The 15,980-nt window shown below is 45.7% G+C and overlaps 2 protein-coding genes across 4 annotated transcripts; one reads left to right on the top strand and one right to left on the bottom strand.

Annotated features, from left to right (window-relative positions):
• Positions 1 to 119: 119 nt before the first annotated feature.
• ngly1 (N-glycanase 1) lies at positions 120 to 9,308 on the bottom strand. Of its 3 annotated transcripts, none has more exons than XM_048992838.1 (12): positions 9,111 to 9,308; positions 8,354 to 8,468; positions 7,701 to 7,937; positions 7,149 to 7,314; positions 4,725 to 4,944; positions 4,514 to 4,635; positions 3,997 to 4,142; positions 3,105 to 3,215; positions 2,128 to 2,298; positions 1,771 to 1,959; positions 1,238 to 1,415; positions 120 to 1,045 (listed from the first exon to the last, which is right to left on the bottom strand). In XM_048992838.1, the coding sequence occupies exons 1-12, from the start codon at positions 9,149 to 9,151 to the stop codon at positions 870 to 872; spliced, it is 1,872 nt and encodes a 623-aa protein (XP_048848795.1). In that variant the 5' UTR covers positions 9,152 to 9,308; the 3' UTR covers positions 120 to 869. The 3 variants fall into 3 exon arrangements, with proteins under 3 accessions (XP_048848795.1, XP_048848794.1, XP_048848793.1); XM_048992837.1 differs by having other exon boundaries at positions 9,133 to 9,305; XM_048992836.1 differs by having other exon boundaries at positions 7,149 to 7,311; positions 9,133 to 9,305.
• A 219-nt stretch (positions 9,309 to 9,527) lies between these two features.
• oxsm (3-oxoacyl-ACP synthase, mitochondrial) lies at positions 9,528 to 12,478 on the top strand. Its single transcript, XM_048994466.1, has 2 exons — positions 9,528 to 10,938; positions 11,749 to 12,478. Exons 1-2 carry the CDS (start codon positions 9,941 to 9,943, stop codon positions 12,149 to 12,151), a joined length of 1,401 nt encoding a protein of 466 aa, XP_048850423.1. The 5' UTR covers positions 9,528 to 9,940; the 3' UTR covers positions 12,152 to 12,478.
• Positions 12,479 to 15,980: the final 3,502 nt, after the last annotated feature.

Below are 15,980 nucleotides of genomic sequence, written 5' to 3'. Positions count from 1 at the left end.
CTGTGACGGAACTCCCCTCTTCACCATTTCCTTTTCCAGTATTGGCGAATGTGCATTACCTGCCAAGTCTTAACAGTTGTGTGAACACACTTAAGTTAGAAACAAATCTATCCATGCAATACATCCCCCCTATGATTTTATTGGAAAAATACCTTTAATTAGTTACCATACCACAATAATCAAATAAGGTTATAGTACCAATGATGACTGTATATATCGACTCTGTAAAAAAAGTAACTCTGTAACATTTTTAGCTACAATTTTCTACTTGAATTACCAGGTCTGTGTTTTAAGCAAAAGCCAAAATAAAACGTTTATATCAGTAATATGGTGATACAGTTACCACGGACATCAATGTTTCAGGAAGAACAATAAGAATAGAGAGCCTGTACTGCTCCCGAGACACCAGATGAAATGTCTATTCACAGCTGCCTTGACAGACCACAGAACTTTACTAATGGCATAATAAAACAGAGGTGGATATTTACTTATACTCTGTCCCCTAAATCACCTCATAACCAGTAGCTGTGCTCCAGCAGATTAATCCGGTCTCTCTAACATGGAAGAACCATCACCACACAGGCCGCAGGGCCTACTGATGCGACGGTCCGTTAAATGAGACAGGGTTGCGTCTTAGCCTCACCGGGCCCATGGCTGGGTCCTGGGTCTACTGTCAGGGCAGGGTGCCATGTTCCTGGCCAGAGGTGAAACACTGGGGGCCCAGAAAAAGTTAAGTATAATGTTCCCAGTGGAAAGAGGAGGATAAGTTCTGATCCTCTTTAATTACAAAGCCACTAAACCCACATCATGAGATTGGTGAGGTCAAGGACCGACACTCTACACATCTATATACACCAGGGGCTGTGTCATCACGCCTCCGCCATCTCTATGACGATTTCAAGCGAGGAATCCTCCGCCTCTTTCAGACTGTGCCGGAACAGCTGTGAGTGTTGCCATGACAACTCCCCTTCACTTCCACCAAGCTCCGCTTCCACCACGAGGTCCGTGGATCCAGAGAAATTCGGCGCCGAGTGCATTTTCCCGTCTTAAAGGATGAAGAGATTGATATAAGTTAATGGAAAAAGGAACAGGACTGCCTGACTTAAGTTTCAAATATCTGGGTTTAATTTTAGAAGGACCATCGACAGGCTGAAGCGCTCTGCTTCCGCCGTCAGGTTTCAGAAGCCGAAGCAGGTTTTCCTGCCAATTCCGGCCATACCTCCAATTCCGGCCATACCTCCTAAGAAGTCCACGGTGTCCCGGCCTGACCGCATTCTCCAGCTGACTCGGCCAGAGTGAAAGGTCTGACTGCACGCTCGGACCGAAACCGTCTTTATCTTCAGCCCGGTGGGTCCACAGTCAAAACGCCAGCTGAGATTCCCCGAGGTAGAGCCCTCGGTGGGGGCCAGATAGACCTGGACACAGGAGAACAGCGTTAGGAAAGCAGCATCTCCCAAGCTATTATACCAAACTGTCTTTTAAAACTGTTTAATGCTGTGAAGTAAACATTACAATAATAATGCAATAACATTCTGCAGAATTTAAACGAGCAAGTCTAAATAAAAATAAAATGCAGCTGTTATTTGGTGTTATAAGTGATGTTAATGCCTAGTGTATGAGGGGTAACACTAAGGCTACAAAGAAAGTCACTCACTGAAGGTGAGAACTTTGCTGCTCGAATTTCCAACCCGGCAAATGGGTGCTTTTCTTACCATACTTCACAGGTCTCTTCAGACGGCTGCTTTTAACCGGCGGGACGGGCGCACTCACCATCTGCCAGTCATTCTCCACCTTGCGGTTGACAGAGTCCCACTTCCACGCGCCCCGTTCCCAGCCCTGCAGGGCCTCCTGGCCGCTGGAGACTCGGCAGTACTGGTTCTTCGTTACGTTGTACTGGAGATGGAACCGCTTCATGGTCCTCTCCGTCTCCGTGGGAACAAAGACGTACCCATCTGCCTTCTGGTGTCAGAGAACCAACATATGAATAGATCGAAATCCAGCACACTGGCAACCAGTAACCCAGCCCTCTTGTACTTCACATCACTAATCAAATGAATTCATTGAATTTCAAAAATACTGCAGATGTATCGCTATAGTGTGTGCTAGACCACCTGAACGGGCACTCACTGCGGCAGGGGCGCCGATCTCCCCCCGCGCCATCCTCCACGCCAGAGAGCCCGACGTGCGCCCCCCCAGCTCGCCTGGCTTGGGCGCCTTGGGGGAGATGAACTCCACTAGCTCTACCAGCAGTCTTTCAAGCAGTTCTTTCCTCCTCTCCGGGCTGAGAGACTGCTGTTTCTGTGAGATGTGGGGGAGCCATGTTAGTGACTGCAGTCAGCTTCTTAAACGCTTACTGGGTGAGGGGTCATTAGGGGCCTATTGCAGGAAGCATGAGGCAAGGGACACGCTGGACGGGATGTCGGTCCATCACAGTAAACACAGGAAAAAGCAGAGTGTCTGGAGAAAAGCTACGCACACGGGGAGAACATGCACACTGCACACACACGGGGAGAACATGCACACTGCACACACACGGGGAGAACATGCACACTGCACACACACAGACAGAACATGCACACTGCACACACACAGAGCCAGGGGTGAGATTCGAACTCACAACCTACTGTCCAGCGTGTCTACAGCACCACCTACTGAACCACCTGTTAAACGCAACGCTAACTTAAAATAATATTGGTAACAAGTAGGTAGGGATGTGCAGGTTAACCATTTTGTGTCTAATCATGGTTATAAATCATACCGGTGAATTAATCGTTGCGCCTCTGAAGTCAGTACTTTAGTCAGAGTGAATATAGGCCAATTTGAGTTCTCTGACGTTACATGTCCCACTGGAGGAACAGCAAGGCGTTCCCAGGCCTGGGAGAAACACTCTCTCCGGCGTGTCCTGGGTCTGCCCTGGGGCCTCCTCCTAGTTGGAACCGGAAATAACTGAAATTGTGGCTGTTTCTTTCACAAATATCTCTGCTACCTAATTTCAAACTGCGGCATCCTCACAGGTAGGTGTGTTTACAGACCCCAGTCATGTGCCTCTAAGGGCCCAGTCAGCGTTTCTCCACGTGCAGCATTTAAGGTCCCCTGAAGCGTACCGCAGCATTCAGCTCGTTGACGCTCTGCAGCAGCCATCTCTCTTTAACTTGCGTCCGCCGGGACAGGACCTCTGGGTGCTTACAGGAGTACCTCCATGTGACGTCGACCACCTGCAGGGGGAGCCGAGCATGTGTTCCAGTAAAACACATAGGTACCTCAGTCAGAAGTGATACACATACGGTTAGAGTTTATGAGAGACTGTCTGTCTGCTATTTCAGCGTTTTTCAGCACACTCCCCCAGACACTCCACATTTTTACTCCCTCCCGGCTGGGGGGTCCCCGAGAACCAGATTAAGAAACACTGTGCTATTTAAAGGGGCGCTATTGTGCTTTTGCGGTTTTCCATTCAGTGTGTTATATAGCTTTACGTGCATGTAAATGGTCTGCGGAGTCATGAGGTCCAAAGTACGCACCAAAGGGAGTAACTCTCACCACAGAAACCACACTTCTCTAACCTGCCTGAAAGGCCCTGTTGGAATTACAGCCCTTACTTCTGTAACACGATCCTTATTGGCCACCTACATGGAAGGATTTGCAAGACAGGGGTGAGAGGTGCAGGGCAAGCTGACCAATCAGAGCACACTGGGCTCATGGGGGTGGAGCTGAAAGATCTAATAAAGTCTTTTAGACAGTTATAGACAGAGTGAAAAGAGATGTATAATACGAGGAAAAACGCGTTTTTGAACCATTGAAGCATGAAAGTCCATTGCAGTAAACCCCTAAATAAAATTATGAACGGTGAAAATGGGAATAATAGCCCCACTTTAATGAAATGCTACACATTTCGAAGACATCACAAAAACGAATCCCTCATTGTATGAATAAAATAAGTCAGCTCTTACAGCACAACACCTAGCTAAACTACAGTTTCCAAACACACACATTGTTTACCTGCTCCTTTGAAAAGGCGAGGATGTAAGACAGTTCTTTGCCCCAGCCGACTTCGTACAGGAGCGGCTTATCGCAGACGTTCTCGCAGGGGTCGCAGTGCAGCCATCGCCTCTGCGAGGGAGAGTAGACCTCCGTCCACACGTGGTCTGGACCCAAAGAGAAGGCAGGAGATTCACATTAAAATTGTCAGGTCCTGCATGTAGGAGACATGCCTGTATATATCAATTCCAAGAGCACTGAAATGACTTTTTCCATAGATCTTCGAGCCCTACCCCAGTGGTTCTCAAACTCGGTCCTCAGGCCCCACTGCCCTGCTTGTTTTCCAGCTATCCCTGCCCTACACACCTGATCCAGGTAATCAGAAGCTGAAAGACAGCTGGGACTTGTGTGTGAGGCAGGGATAGCAGAAAAACAAGCAGGGCAGTGAGGCCCGAGGACCGACTTTGAGAACCACTGCCCTACCCCCAGGTGAGCTCACAGTGCTCCGATTGGTCAGCTTGCTGATGTCTGAACTCACCCGTGCTATCCCAGATGTACCTGGCCTCCAGTCCTAGTGCTCGACAGCACAGAGTGAAGCAATTTGCCCACTCCCCACAGCGCCCCCTCCTGGTCTCAAGCAGCTTTTCAGGGTTGTTGTACCTGCAGATGGAATTAAAATAACGAAGCCAGTTATCGACATGGTGGAACCTGGCCAATCACACCAAATAGGAAGCACGGCCGTGTCGAACCTGGGGAACCTCGTGGAAAGTTGGCAGACACTGCAGTGGTGGTTCTCCACCCGGGAGGCATCCCAGCGCAGGTCGTCGGCCGAAGGGGGCAGTGAACCCGAGGACTGGGTCTTGCCCCCGCAGCGGCTACAGGGCAGGCGGTTCACCCAGGAGAAGAAGTCTCCTTTGAACCACCGCAGCAGCTCCAGCAACAGCAGGTCGTCTTCCATCAGATTGCAATCTGAAGACAAGAGTCATTCAAAGGTGTGTCACTGTCCCTTTAAATAAGTCACCAAAAGCCACAAAGGAAATCATGGTCAAATGGCATGGTAATATAGACAGTATATTACAATATACACTGCGGATCAGGCATTATATTACATCATAATTTAATATTAGAGCATATATAAATTAATAATAACACCACAAAAACTAACATGAATTTCTTCAGTTCTTCAAAAAGTTATCAATATCTTGTTGGATGGGTAGAACAATAGCATTTCAGGTCTTAAACTGCTCCGCAAGGGTATCCCAGCCATCTAACACACACTATACGGATTAACGTATTGGGACACCTGGCCATTACACGTGAAGGAATTTTAGGACATCCTATTCTAAATTCATAGGCATACAGGTCCTTTGCAGCTAGCTAGCTTGAGCACAGGGCTCTGTGTAGGCCAGTCAAGTTCTTCCACATCAAACTCAACAATGTCTTTATCTACCTTGCTTTTTGCACTGGGGCAGAGTCATACTGGAACAGAAAAGAGCCTTCCTTCCCCAAACCGTTCCCACGAAGTTGAAAGCTAAGATTTGTCCAAAAAAAATCATTAAGAGTTCTCTTCACTGGAACTAAGGGGCCTATCCCAACCTCTGAAACACATCCCCATACCATTATCCCTCCTCCATCAAACTGTACAGCTGGCGCAGTGCAATCAGGCAGGTGAGACCTGTGCATCAGACTGCCAGACAGAGAAGCCTGATCTATCACTCCACAGAACATATTTCCACTGCTCTATGGTCCAGTGGCGGCATGCTTTATACGACTCCATCCGACGCTTGGCGTTGCCCTTGGTGACGTGATGTTTGCACGCAGCAGCTCGGCCACGAAAGCCCATTCCATGAAGCTCGCAGCGTATAGTACAGTCTACAACCCCACTCCATTATTTTACATGGTCGGCCACTTTTGGCCGAGTTTCTCAAAAGTCAAAGTAAACTTTACTGTCATCTCCGCTATATACTGTACAGGTACATAGAGAGACGGGATGACGTGGCTCCAGTTTTTTTTTTCAGTGCAGACGAGAGAAAGACACATAAGAAATAGGCACGTGGTAAACAAAGTAAATAAATAAATATAAGGTATACAAAAAGCTATACGTGGAGATAGAGGTAGATTGGGAGACAGTGAGGCTGCAGTATCATCCACAAAGGTGGAACTTTGTTTTTTTTTTTTTTTCTGTTGTTCTTCCTCTGCAATAATATGACTTACAGATCGTGGAATATATAACAATACAGAAAATGACTTATTGCAAAGGTGACATCCTATGACAGTTCGACACTTCACTGAGCTCTTCAGAACGACCCATTCTATTTCCAAAGCTGACTGCATGGCTGGGTGCTTCATTTTATACACCTGTGACAGTGGGTCTGAATGCAACACCTGGATCTAATGATTAAGAGGTGTGTCCCAATACTAATGTATTAGTTAAATTTCACCATCAGCTCACTTAACTAATTATTATTATTATTTTTTAAAGCGCTAGTGTGGCTCTTTTTTGATGATGTGCTGGTGGTTGACAAAAAAACACATGGGTGTGTTGAACGCTTGCTGCAAATACTGCGGTGATTTTAAGGGAGGTTCTGAAATGGCTACGCTGACACACTGACAGACGCAATACCATGGTTTTACACCATTATGAAAATCATTTAAATGGCATTTTCTTTTACTAACCAAGTAGGGTTGGACCAAAGGACAATGCATGGTACTTTACATCCAACTAAGTTAACCACTTATCACAAGTAACCTAGAAACGTTTCCAGATCCAGGCCAGATTCTATACACAAATACTTCAATACCTTTGGAGATAATGACAGACAGACTGCAATAAGAGGTGCCATTGAGCAGAATCATAATGCTAAATTTAAAGCAGTCATATTTTTTTGAGAATAAAACCACTCAATGCTCAGAGTTAACAGGTAGCTGCCACAAGGTATAAACATAGTTATGGATCTCTCATCTGGCATCACTTTTTCCTGTTTCCCCAACACGAATAAAATGACACTTCATGAACCATTTGCTGTATTTATTTACCCCACTAGATGGTGCTCTTAGGTTGCTTTTTTGAATAAACAGCACCATCTAGTGGGTCCAAAAAAATACAGCAAATGGTTCATGAAACATCTTGTCCATCACTACTGGCCACGTCGCTCTGATAGATTCTTCTCTACCTGGATCCGATTTCCTGGCCTGCTCCAGCTTCTCCTGGGCCACGCTCTGGAGCTGAGGGTGCGGGATGCAGGCAAGGGCTTTCTGCTGCAGAGCGGGGTTCTCATACACCATGACATGCTGGCTGTTCGCCTGCAGTGTCCTGAAGAAGCTCATGCTGTTCTCCTGCTGTGGGGAGGACAGGGAATCGCGTGAGACTCACTGGTGTGGCACAATTCACGATTTCCGAAAGAAAGGAGGACGATCCAACAGCCAGATGGTCCGGGTCGGCTATTCTGGTCAAGATTCTCTAGCCATAAACTGAAAATGTGGTTTATGCAGGTTGTCGTGACCCATTTCCCTACTTTGGAAATAATGGACTGCATTGATTGTTTGGATTTAACAAGATCTTAAATTAACTGACCTACAATAACTTTCTAATAATTCTGTCCCCATCCCCCACCAATTTTTTTTTTTTTACCTTCCCTTGGGATGCAATGAACGTTATGTGAACCACAAAAACAGGAATCACAAGGTTTAAGGTTCACTAACAGGAAACATGTCAGAAGCATTACCACAGGGACTGCGCGTGCGGCTGGCTGGACGGCCAGAGGTCTGACGGAAGGGGAAGGGGCTGGCACTCTGTCAGCCAGGCTGGCTTGGGACTGGCTGCTGATGGGGGCAGCGACTTCAGAACCAGCAGAAGCCTGCCCCAGTTGGAGCCTCTGCTCCCTCTCCACTGCTATGGACTCCCGGATCCGCCTCAGCTGTTCCACAGAGGCTGTCTTCGGAAACACTAGATGCGTTTCAGCCTGGAATGACATTAATAACACATTACTTGACATTTCAAAACATGCTATATCAGTGGGTACTTGTCACATACACAGAACATTTACACAGTTTATGCATGCATTCACTGTCCAAGATATCATAAATAAAACAGTTCTAAACTAACATGCTTTTCTTCATGCATACTAGAGATAATTCAACATGCTGGAACAGCACCTTAAACTAGCATTCCATCTGGATTACATCAAGATTCTTTAAAGAATTTTCACCTCAAAACTTTAAACATTCTCTTAGTCCAGCTATTAATTCTCTAAATACCGTACATCTTAGATATTCAGCATATATATATAAAGTTTTTAATGCAACGCTTTAGTATTATGGAGCTTCTGGGTTTCCTATATATTCACACATTACTGTCAGTAAAATTCCTTAAAATGACCTCTTCGAATCCCATCTCAAAGAGACATTCCACAGCTCCTCGGATAGGCAGAAGCCTGGTCGAAAATGTGGGGTTTCCGATCCGTATAGATCTGTATTTCTCTTCGTTTGGATTCCTTCCATGTGGAAAAATATACAAATGGTACTCGGGTCAAAGCTTATAGGGGTACATTTATTTGCTCACTAGAAATACGGAACTTGACTTTTATTAGTCTGAGCATAAATATCTATATTTGCTTCGTAATTAATGCACTCTGCTCATCATGTAATAAAATCAGCAGGGTTATAATGGTGCACCAGGGCTGTTACACGCAGGAACAACAAGTGTCGCATATTCTTTGATTCGGTGTCAGTGCAAACGCTCCAGGTCCAGGACGGAGGACCACAATTTATCAAGGAGACCATTCCTGGGGTTTCATACCCCCGGGAATAAAAGAACATAAACTCTGCTCATTCCGTTATTAGGTGAGAGACAGCTTATCGCGTATTTAAAGCGGTCTACATCCACTAACATTATCGTTACAGACAGACACAGGTCACTGCCATTAAGAGCGAGGTGGTCACAGTCCTGAACGCGGTACATTAAACGCAGTACATTTTTCCTTTTCAAAATGAATTTTAACAGGACTGCATAGCCGAAGACGAAGAAACCAACTAGTTATTTTTGAGTGCTATCTAGCAGACCAGCTCTGTACATCTTCTGTCGAGATGACACGGCAGAATGTCGCAAAGTGAAACCAAATCTGTTCATAACATACCACGACTCCAATCGAGGATTACCTAAGAATGTTGTCAGCATAAGTCAGCAGCAGTTTTGAGGCGTCCAAGAATACGTCGTTGGGGTTTTCGCACAGCGCTGAGACCCCCTGAAATTCAGCCATGGTACCACGGCTCGACCAGACCAGCCGCTCCGAAACACCTTTCCGCGTCGCTCTTCCTCGCAGCATACCGTCCGACTCACGTTATTGTGAGTCAGGTGGCCGTCAGTATGCCTGAACAAAAAACATCAAAACATGATTCGTTTAATCATAAATTGAAGAAAGTTCTCTTTAGTTGTAGCAAAAAATATATTTTCGTAAAGACATAAATATTACATGCTAATTTGTTTTGGTGACTAGGATTGATATTTTACGCAAAGGAACAGGCAAAGGGATGAGGGTTTCCAAAGCCGAAAAGTGTCTCTGGTGTACTTCAGTCTAGGTCGCGATTATGACCGTGGGTGAGATTCAGTTAAACGTGCAGTGGCGCTACGTAACAGTTGTCTGCCTGATGTGTATGTATTATCTTTTAGAGCTAGCTGATTGACTTGGTGATTAGCTAATTTAGGTCATTTGTTTGCGTTCCGTTAATAGCTAAAAATATAGTGAAGAGATTAATCAGGTCTTTTTCCATATGTGCTATTTTGTATGTGTTATGGCATTCTCTGGATTCGTCGAAGTGGACTAGCCTCACTATAAATACAAATTAATTGTATTAACTAACGCTGCCCGTTTTCGTTAAATATTTCAATATTATACCCTAAATAAAAATAAATATGAACTAATTTATCTTCCAGAAATGGTTTTATGACACCACAGTGAATGTCAACATGCATGTCTTTTTATTGTCACGTTGGGAAAATTTGCTTATGAAATTACCCAGGTCAAAATTCTTAGACGCAAAGGCTTTCATGTGTATAAACTCCCACGTGAGGCCCTTCAGCGCGCCCCCTCCTGCCAGGTCACGGAGGCGTGTGGTAATCACGGGGATAGGACTCGTCTGTCCCCTTGGGATCGGGACCACTCTACCCTGGGAGCGCTTGATCCGTAGCGGGAGCGGAATAATCAGTCTGGACCCAGAGGAGTACAGGACTGTTCCCTGCAAAGTGGCAGCGTGTGTTCCTAGAGGGGACGGCGATGGGGAGTTCAAGGAGGAGAGGTTTGCCTCACGGGCGGAAATCGGCAGCATGTCCCCGGCCAGTGTGATGGCACTGGCTGCAGCAGATCTGGCACTGAAGGACTCAGGGTGGTATCCCACCAGCCCTGAGGAGCAGCTGTCCACGGGGGTGGCTGTCGGGATGGGCATGGTGCCCCTGGATGAAATCTCTCGTACCGCCAGCGTGTTCCAATCTAAAGGTTACAACAAGGTCAGTCCCTTCTTCGTGCCCCGGATCCTGGTCAACATGGCCGCAGGGCACATCAGCATCAGGCACCGTCTGAAAGGCCCCAACCATGCCGTGTCCACAGCCTGCACCACGGGGGCACATGCCGTCGGCGACGCTGCCAGGTTCATCGCCCATGGAGACGCGCATGCCATGGTAGCTGGCGGCTCGGAGGCCAGCATTTGTCCATTGGCCATCGCGGGCTTTGCGCGGGCACGTGCCCTGAGCACCAGCTGGAACTCGGAGCCCAGGCTGTCCTCGCGGCCCTTTCACCCAGAGCGGGAGGGCTTCGTCATGGGAGAAGGGGCTGCCGTGATGGTGCTGGAGGAACATGGGCGTGCCGTGGCCAGGGGAGCCAGGATATACGCTGAGGTGCTCGGTTACGGGCTCTCGGGGGACGCCAGCCACATTACCGCCCCCACCGCTGATGGGGACGGGGCGTTCAGGTACCGGCCCTGTCCCGTCAGAGAGGAACACGCAGGAAGTCACTTCTCCTTTCTGCAGGACTATGCTTTAAATCTATGTAACTTTAGGGGGAAAAAAAATCATGATAAACTGTTTAAGTTATTATTTACATGGGGCAGTTCTACATATGGGGACTTTGCATTTTCTCCCTGTGCTAAATTGTCAGTAGTTACTTGTGAATGTGTGTGTGTGTGTGGTCGGTCCAGGTATACCCTACCTTGTGAGGACCAAATGTCCCCACAACGTGATGAATACCCCCTTTTTTACCTTAGGGGACCAGTTTCCTGGTCCCCATATGGGAAAACTCTATTTTTATAAAAATCAGTGACTGCACTGAAAAAACTATAAATGCAGAAATTAAAATTTTGCTTGGTTACTTATGGTTATGGTTAGAGCTGGGTGGGGGTTGGGGGGGGGGGTTAGGGTTGTCATAAGTAGCATTAACACTTTTCCCATAGAAATGAATGAGTGTTCCCCAAAAAGATATGATTATGACTGTGTGTGTGTGTGTCTCTGCCCTGAAATGTGTTGGCACCCTGGCTTTGATTATTCCCTGTCTTGTGCCCCTTGCCCCCCCTGACCGAGCATAGTGGGAATAAAAAAGGGATGGATGGATATTATTTACATTCGAAATTCCCTACAAAGTATGTACTTTTGAAATTGTCTTTAAGAAGGAGTAAAGATAAGTTACTAAACAAAACACTTTCCTTTTTAAGCCTTATGAATGTGTATGGTTTACAAGGAGTGATTTGAAGTGACGTGACTAAACATAACATTTGTTTTGCTTTTAGGTGCATGTCTACAGCTCTCCGTGATGCAGGAGTGAACCCAGAGGAAGTGTCTTATGTGAACGCGCATGCGACCTCCACGCCACTAGGGGATGCTGCTGAGAATGCAGCCATCAAAAGGCTCTTTGGGAAACACGCTTACTCTATGGCTGTGTCCTCCACCAAGGGGGCCACAGGCCACCTGCTGGGGGCAGCTGGTGCCTTGGAGGCGGCTTTTACCGCCTTGGCTTGCTACCATGCCATCCTGCCCCCCACACTAAACTTGGACCGGACCGACCCGGAGTTTGACCTGAACTATGTGCCCTGTACTGCCCAGCCGTGGAGGACGGAGGGCCGTCGAGTCGGCCTCACTAATTCCTTTGGGTTCGGTGGTACCAATGCATCACTGTGTCTCTCCAGCATTTAAAGGGCTGCTTCCAGGATCCGTCATTTTTGTGTCCAAGGATTTAGTTGCTGCGTAATAAACTGCTCTTTCATTTATAAATCCTCTTGAATGCTGTGCTTTGCCAGGAGTGAGTTTGAGGCTGAATCAGTTCACAATTAGCAGGAATATTGAGTAAAGCCAGTACAGTTTGCACCCTTGGCAGTAGATGGCAGCAATTTGCTAGATGAAGCAGCACCTTCCAGTGATACCCGGTGCTTGCATTCACTTTATTGTCCCTCTAATACCAAAAAACTTGCGAACAATGGTGTGGCATAATTGAAACTCCCTAATAAACTGAGATGAACTTTTTTTGCTTTCCTTGGTGTTTATTTGATCTCAAAATGTTTAGATGTCTGTCAAATTAAACTAAATCACGTTAATAATATGAAAAGCAAGTACTTATTTCTTTAGGAATGCTAGTTGTTATGTTGCATTTTGGTGAAGACGACCAACACGACTGCGGTGTAGAGATGAAAATAGTATGAGAGCTGTGATATTTGGGACAGAGCTGGGAAATCTGGCTAAGTTTCTGTCCCACTGCTTTCCTCCTTTTGAAAGGTCCTCTTTAATAATAATTTATCTGTATGCTTTATATTCATGTGCCTCCATCAAAACATGTCATAAAATAAGTGTTTTACTAATAAATAATACCTATTGACATGAAATAGAGGGCTCTAAGTAAGCAGCATAACGTAAGTGGCATAACCTTGTAGTGATAAGGAAAATGGACGATTAAGTAGTGAATGTGGAATGTTGGAATGAAGCCTTCCGTTGCCCGTGATTGTGAGAGATTCTTGCAAAACTATCTGTTACCACCAGATGGCGCTAGTCCTTCTACAGAATAAAAATAATCGATTTTATTTTGTAAGCTACATGAGACTTACAAATGAAAATGTATTCACTTAATAAATGCTCATTCAGATCTAATGGGAAGTTATGCCGATTCTATGCTGTAAGACAGGAGATAATCCACTTTGCTGTTACCTGATATTCCTGCAAACTGGGGGGTGTTTATTTTCGTCTCCCCAGTTTAATGTTCTGCCCGGTACCTGTTATATTGTTGCCTGAGTTTTCCTGATACCTCTGTGGCTGTTCAGGTGTCGGTATGCTTGTAGTTACATAATCCGATCCAGTTACAGTTCTGCAGAGTCCACAAGTAACTCGAGGAAGGAAAACAGTGAAAGCAGGTGCTTCTGCAGACATTCTGGGCTTAATGAAGACGCTGTCGTCATGTGCGAATATGCTGGGCTGGCCCACATGCCCATTATTTAGGTTAACTCAGCATGCAAGGGGCATGAAAGGTCAGCTGCCGGCAGCTGTGGATAACAAAACACGCGTCTCCTCTGCTATGATTTACTCCCAAGATGCAAAGGAAGCAGGTGCGGACTGGGAAAGTGGGGAATTTGCCCGGTGGGGCGATCTGACAAGGCCGGGCCTCTTCCCCGACCCTGGTGTTATATAATCCGTGCCCAGATCGTCGGTTGGTCTCAGCGTGTTTCCAGGTCGATCGCAGATGGCAAGAGATGATTAATGGCTGATGCTTTATTTCTTTGATGGACCAAACTACACCCCCCCCCCATCCACCCCCCCCCCCTCCTTTCAGAATCAAATCCTCAGGCTGCTTTTTGTTGCCAGTCTGACCCTGAAAGGAAGTCCAAGAATTCTGAATCAGCTGGCTGCAAATGTCAACCACACTTTGAAGCATACTGCGCTGAGCTTCCAGGACGCAAACCCCCTATTCACACCTAAAAATACACCAAAAAAAGAGAGAAAACTTTTGTGAGTAAAGTCTAGGGAGAAAAGCAGAGAAAATGATCTACTTCAGAATGATCATATGGTCTGGTGAGTCACGATGTTCTCTATGAATGGGACAAGATGGGTAGTAGGATCTACCAGCATGACAGCGCCTCCGTCCACATGGCACGAGTGGTCGCTGATTGTTTCGATGAGCATTACGATGATGCCAACCATACGTCATGGCCGTCCTGCTCCATCTCAACCCAAATGAGCCCTTCAGGAAGATGTTGCCAAAGACCCCCTTCTCCACCGCCATCAACAGAATAAAACATTTCTGAATTTCGGGTGAAATAATGTCCTTGCATTCATCCAGCGAGGGGCTGGGAAGTCAGGGGGTCTACGCCATGGTCTTTAACGCAGTTTATGTGGCACGTGGTGTCAGTGCTCAATCTGTGCAGTTAGAGCTGAAGATCCCCCCATTTTGGCCATTGTCTATACGTGCATCATGTAATTGTGTATGAGCAAAATGAAAATCACACATGGCGTAAGGATGCATGTAGCTTCACAAAGTCTTCAGCATAGAATGGCTGAGGATAACTGTGCACGAGGGATTTTGTGAAGCTCTCATCAAATAATCATAACAACATATTATAAATATAACACTTCTAATGCAACATTCTCAGATTCCTTTGACAGGGTGCAAGTTATTTTACTGTGAAAATGCCTAATTAGTACCTAGTACATAACTTGTTCATGTAGTACTGCTTGAAAAGGGATCAGTCCTGATTTATGAATGTGTCACTCTGCATCAAACCAAACCTTATCAAACACTGGTATGTGTATTCTCTTGACACCAACATTATCGATTTCTTTAATATTTTTCTGCCCACGGCTAAAGGAAGAAACTGAATGGAAAGAATGTTGTTCGTTTAGCCTTGACTCAGAGCCACTTTGCAGCTGGACGAGATTTTGCTGAAGGGCAGTGCGGTGGCTCCTAGGGCTGCCCAGGGCCTCACATCTCTGGTGTTATGCGTTCATTTCCTGCTCCGGCTCAGTTTGTGTGTTTGTCCTCTGTCTGTGTGGCCTTCCTCCCAAGATGAGTAAGGTTAAGTGAACCAGTGTTTCTAAATTTCCTTTGATAGGCTAACCTAAGCTATATATGTGTATGTAGGTACGTATGTACTGTAAATGTGTAGATGTATATGTATGTATGTACTGTAAATGTGTAGATGTATATGTATGTATATATGTATGTATACAGTATGTGTAGATGCATATGTATGTATATGTTTAGATGTATATGTATGTATGTATATATGTAGGGTATTTATTAATCAAAGATATTACTAATATTACTATATGAAAAGACATAGCTTTTCATAGTCCATGATAAAACAACAGAGATTAAAATTCCAAATAAATAAGCGTAAAGATGAAAAAAAAAGAAAAATGAGGTATATATTTAACTCAAAAGACAGTGTGCATGTACAAAAAGATATATTAAGGATACTCTGAAACAATGCAAAATAGTGCAAAACAGCATGACAGCATGAATTGTGCAAAACAATACCTGTCATGGGTATATGTGTGTCCTGCGATGGACTGGCATCCTGTGCAGGGTCTCCCTGCCTCTTACGCAGGGGCTGATGAACAGGCTTGGTTAGGGGTGATTCTTAATGGCAAGAAAGCAAAGAACGTACTTGTGCTCTTGGCCAGAACAGCCTTGCTAACTTCTTTGTCCTTTTTGCCTGATGTGGTAGCTAATGTTTGACACAGCATCACATTCTCTTTGATTTTCTAGAAATAATTTCATAGTTACTAATATTTAATAGCTTTAGAGTTAATTGTTGTATCATTTTGGGGAGAGGGGGGCAGAAGAGGGATCTACGGAAGGTGCAGCTTAGGGGCCCCTGCGCTGGGTAATCTGCCACTGCGCATCGCCTACGCCTGCAGCCACGGACCCCCGGCTCACCACAACCCAGAAACTGATAAGCAGTTATGCAAAGCAGACAGAGAAAATTGCACTTATTGAGAACTTCTGAGAGCCAATGCGTATTAATCTTTTTGTAACGGG

This window comes from Brienomyrus brachyistius, chromosome 23, assembly GCF_023856365.1.
Source record: "Brienomyrus brachyistius isolate T26 chromosome 23, BBRACH_0.4, whole genome shotgun sequence".
In the NCBI taxonomy this organism is placed as follows: domain Eukaryota; kingdom Metazoa; phylum Chordata; class Actinopteri; order Osteoglossiformes; family Mormyridae; genus Brienomyrus; species Brienomyrus brachyistius.
Note: the sequence above shows the minus strand (reverse complement) of the source record. Positions and strands in the feature narration are given on the sequence as shown.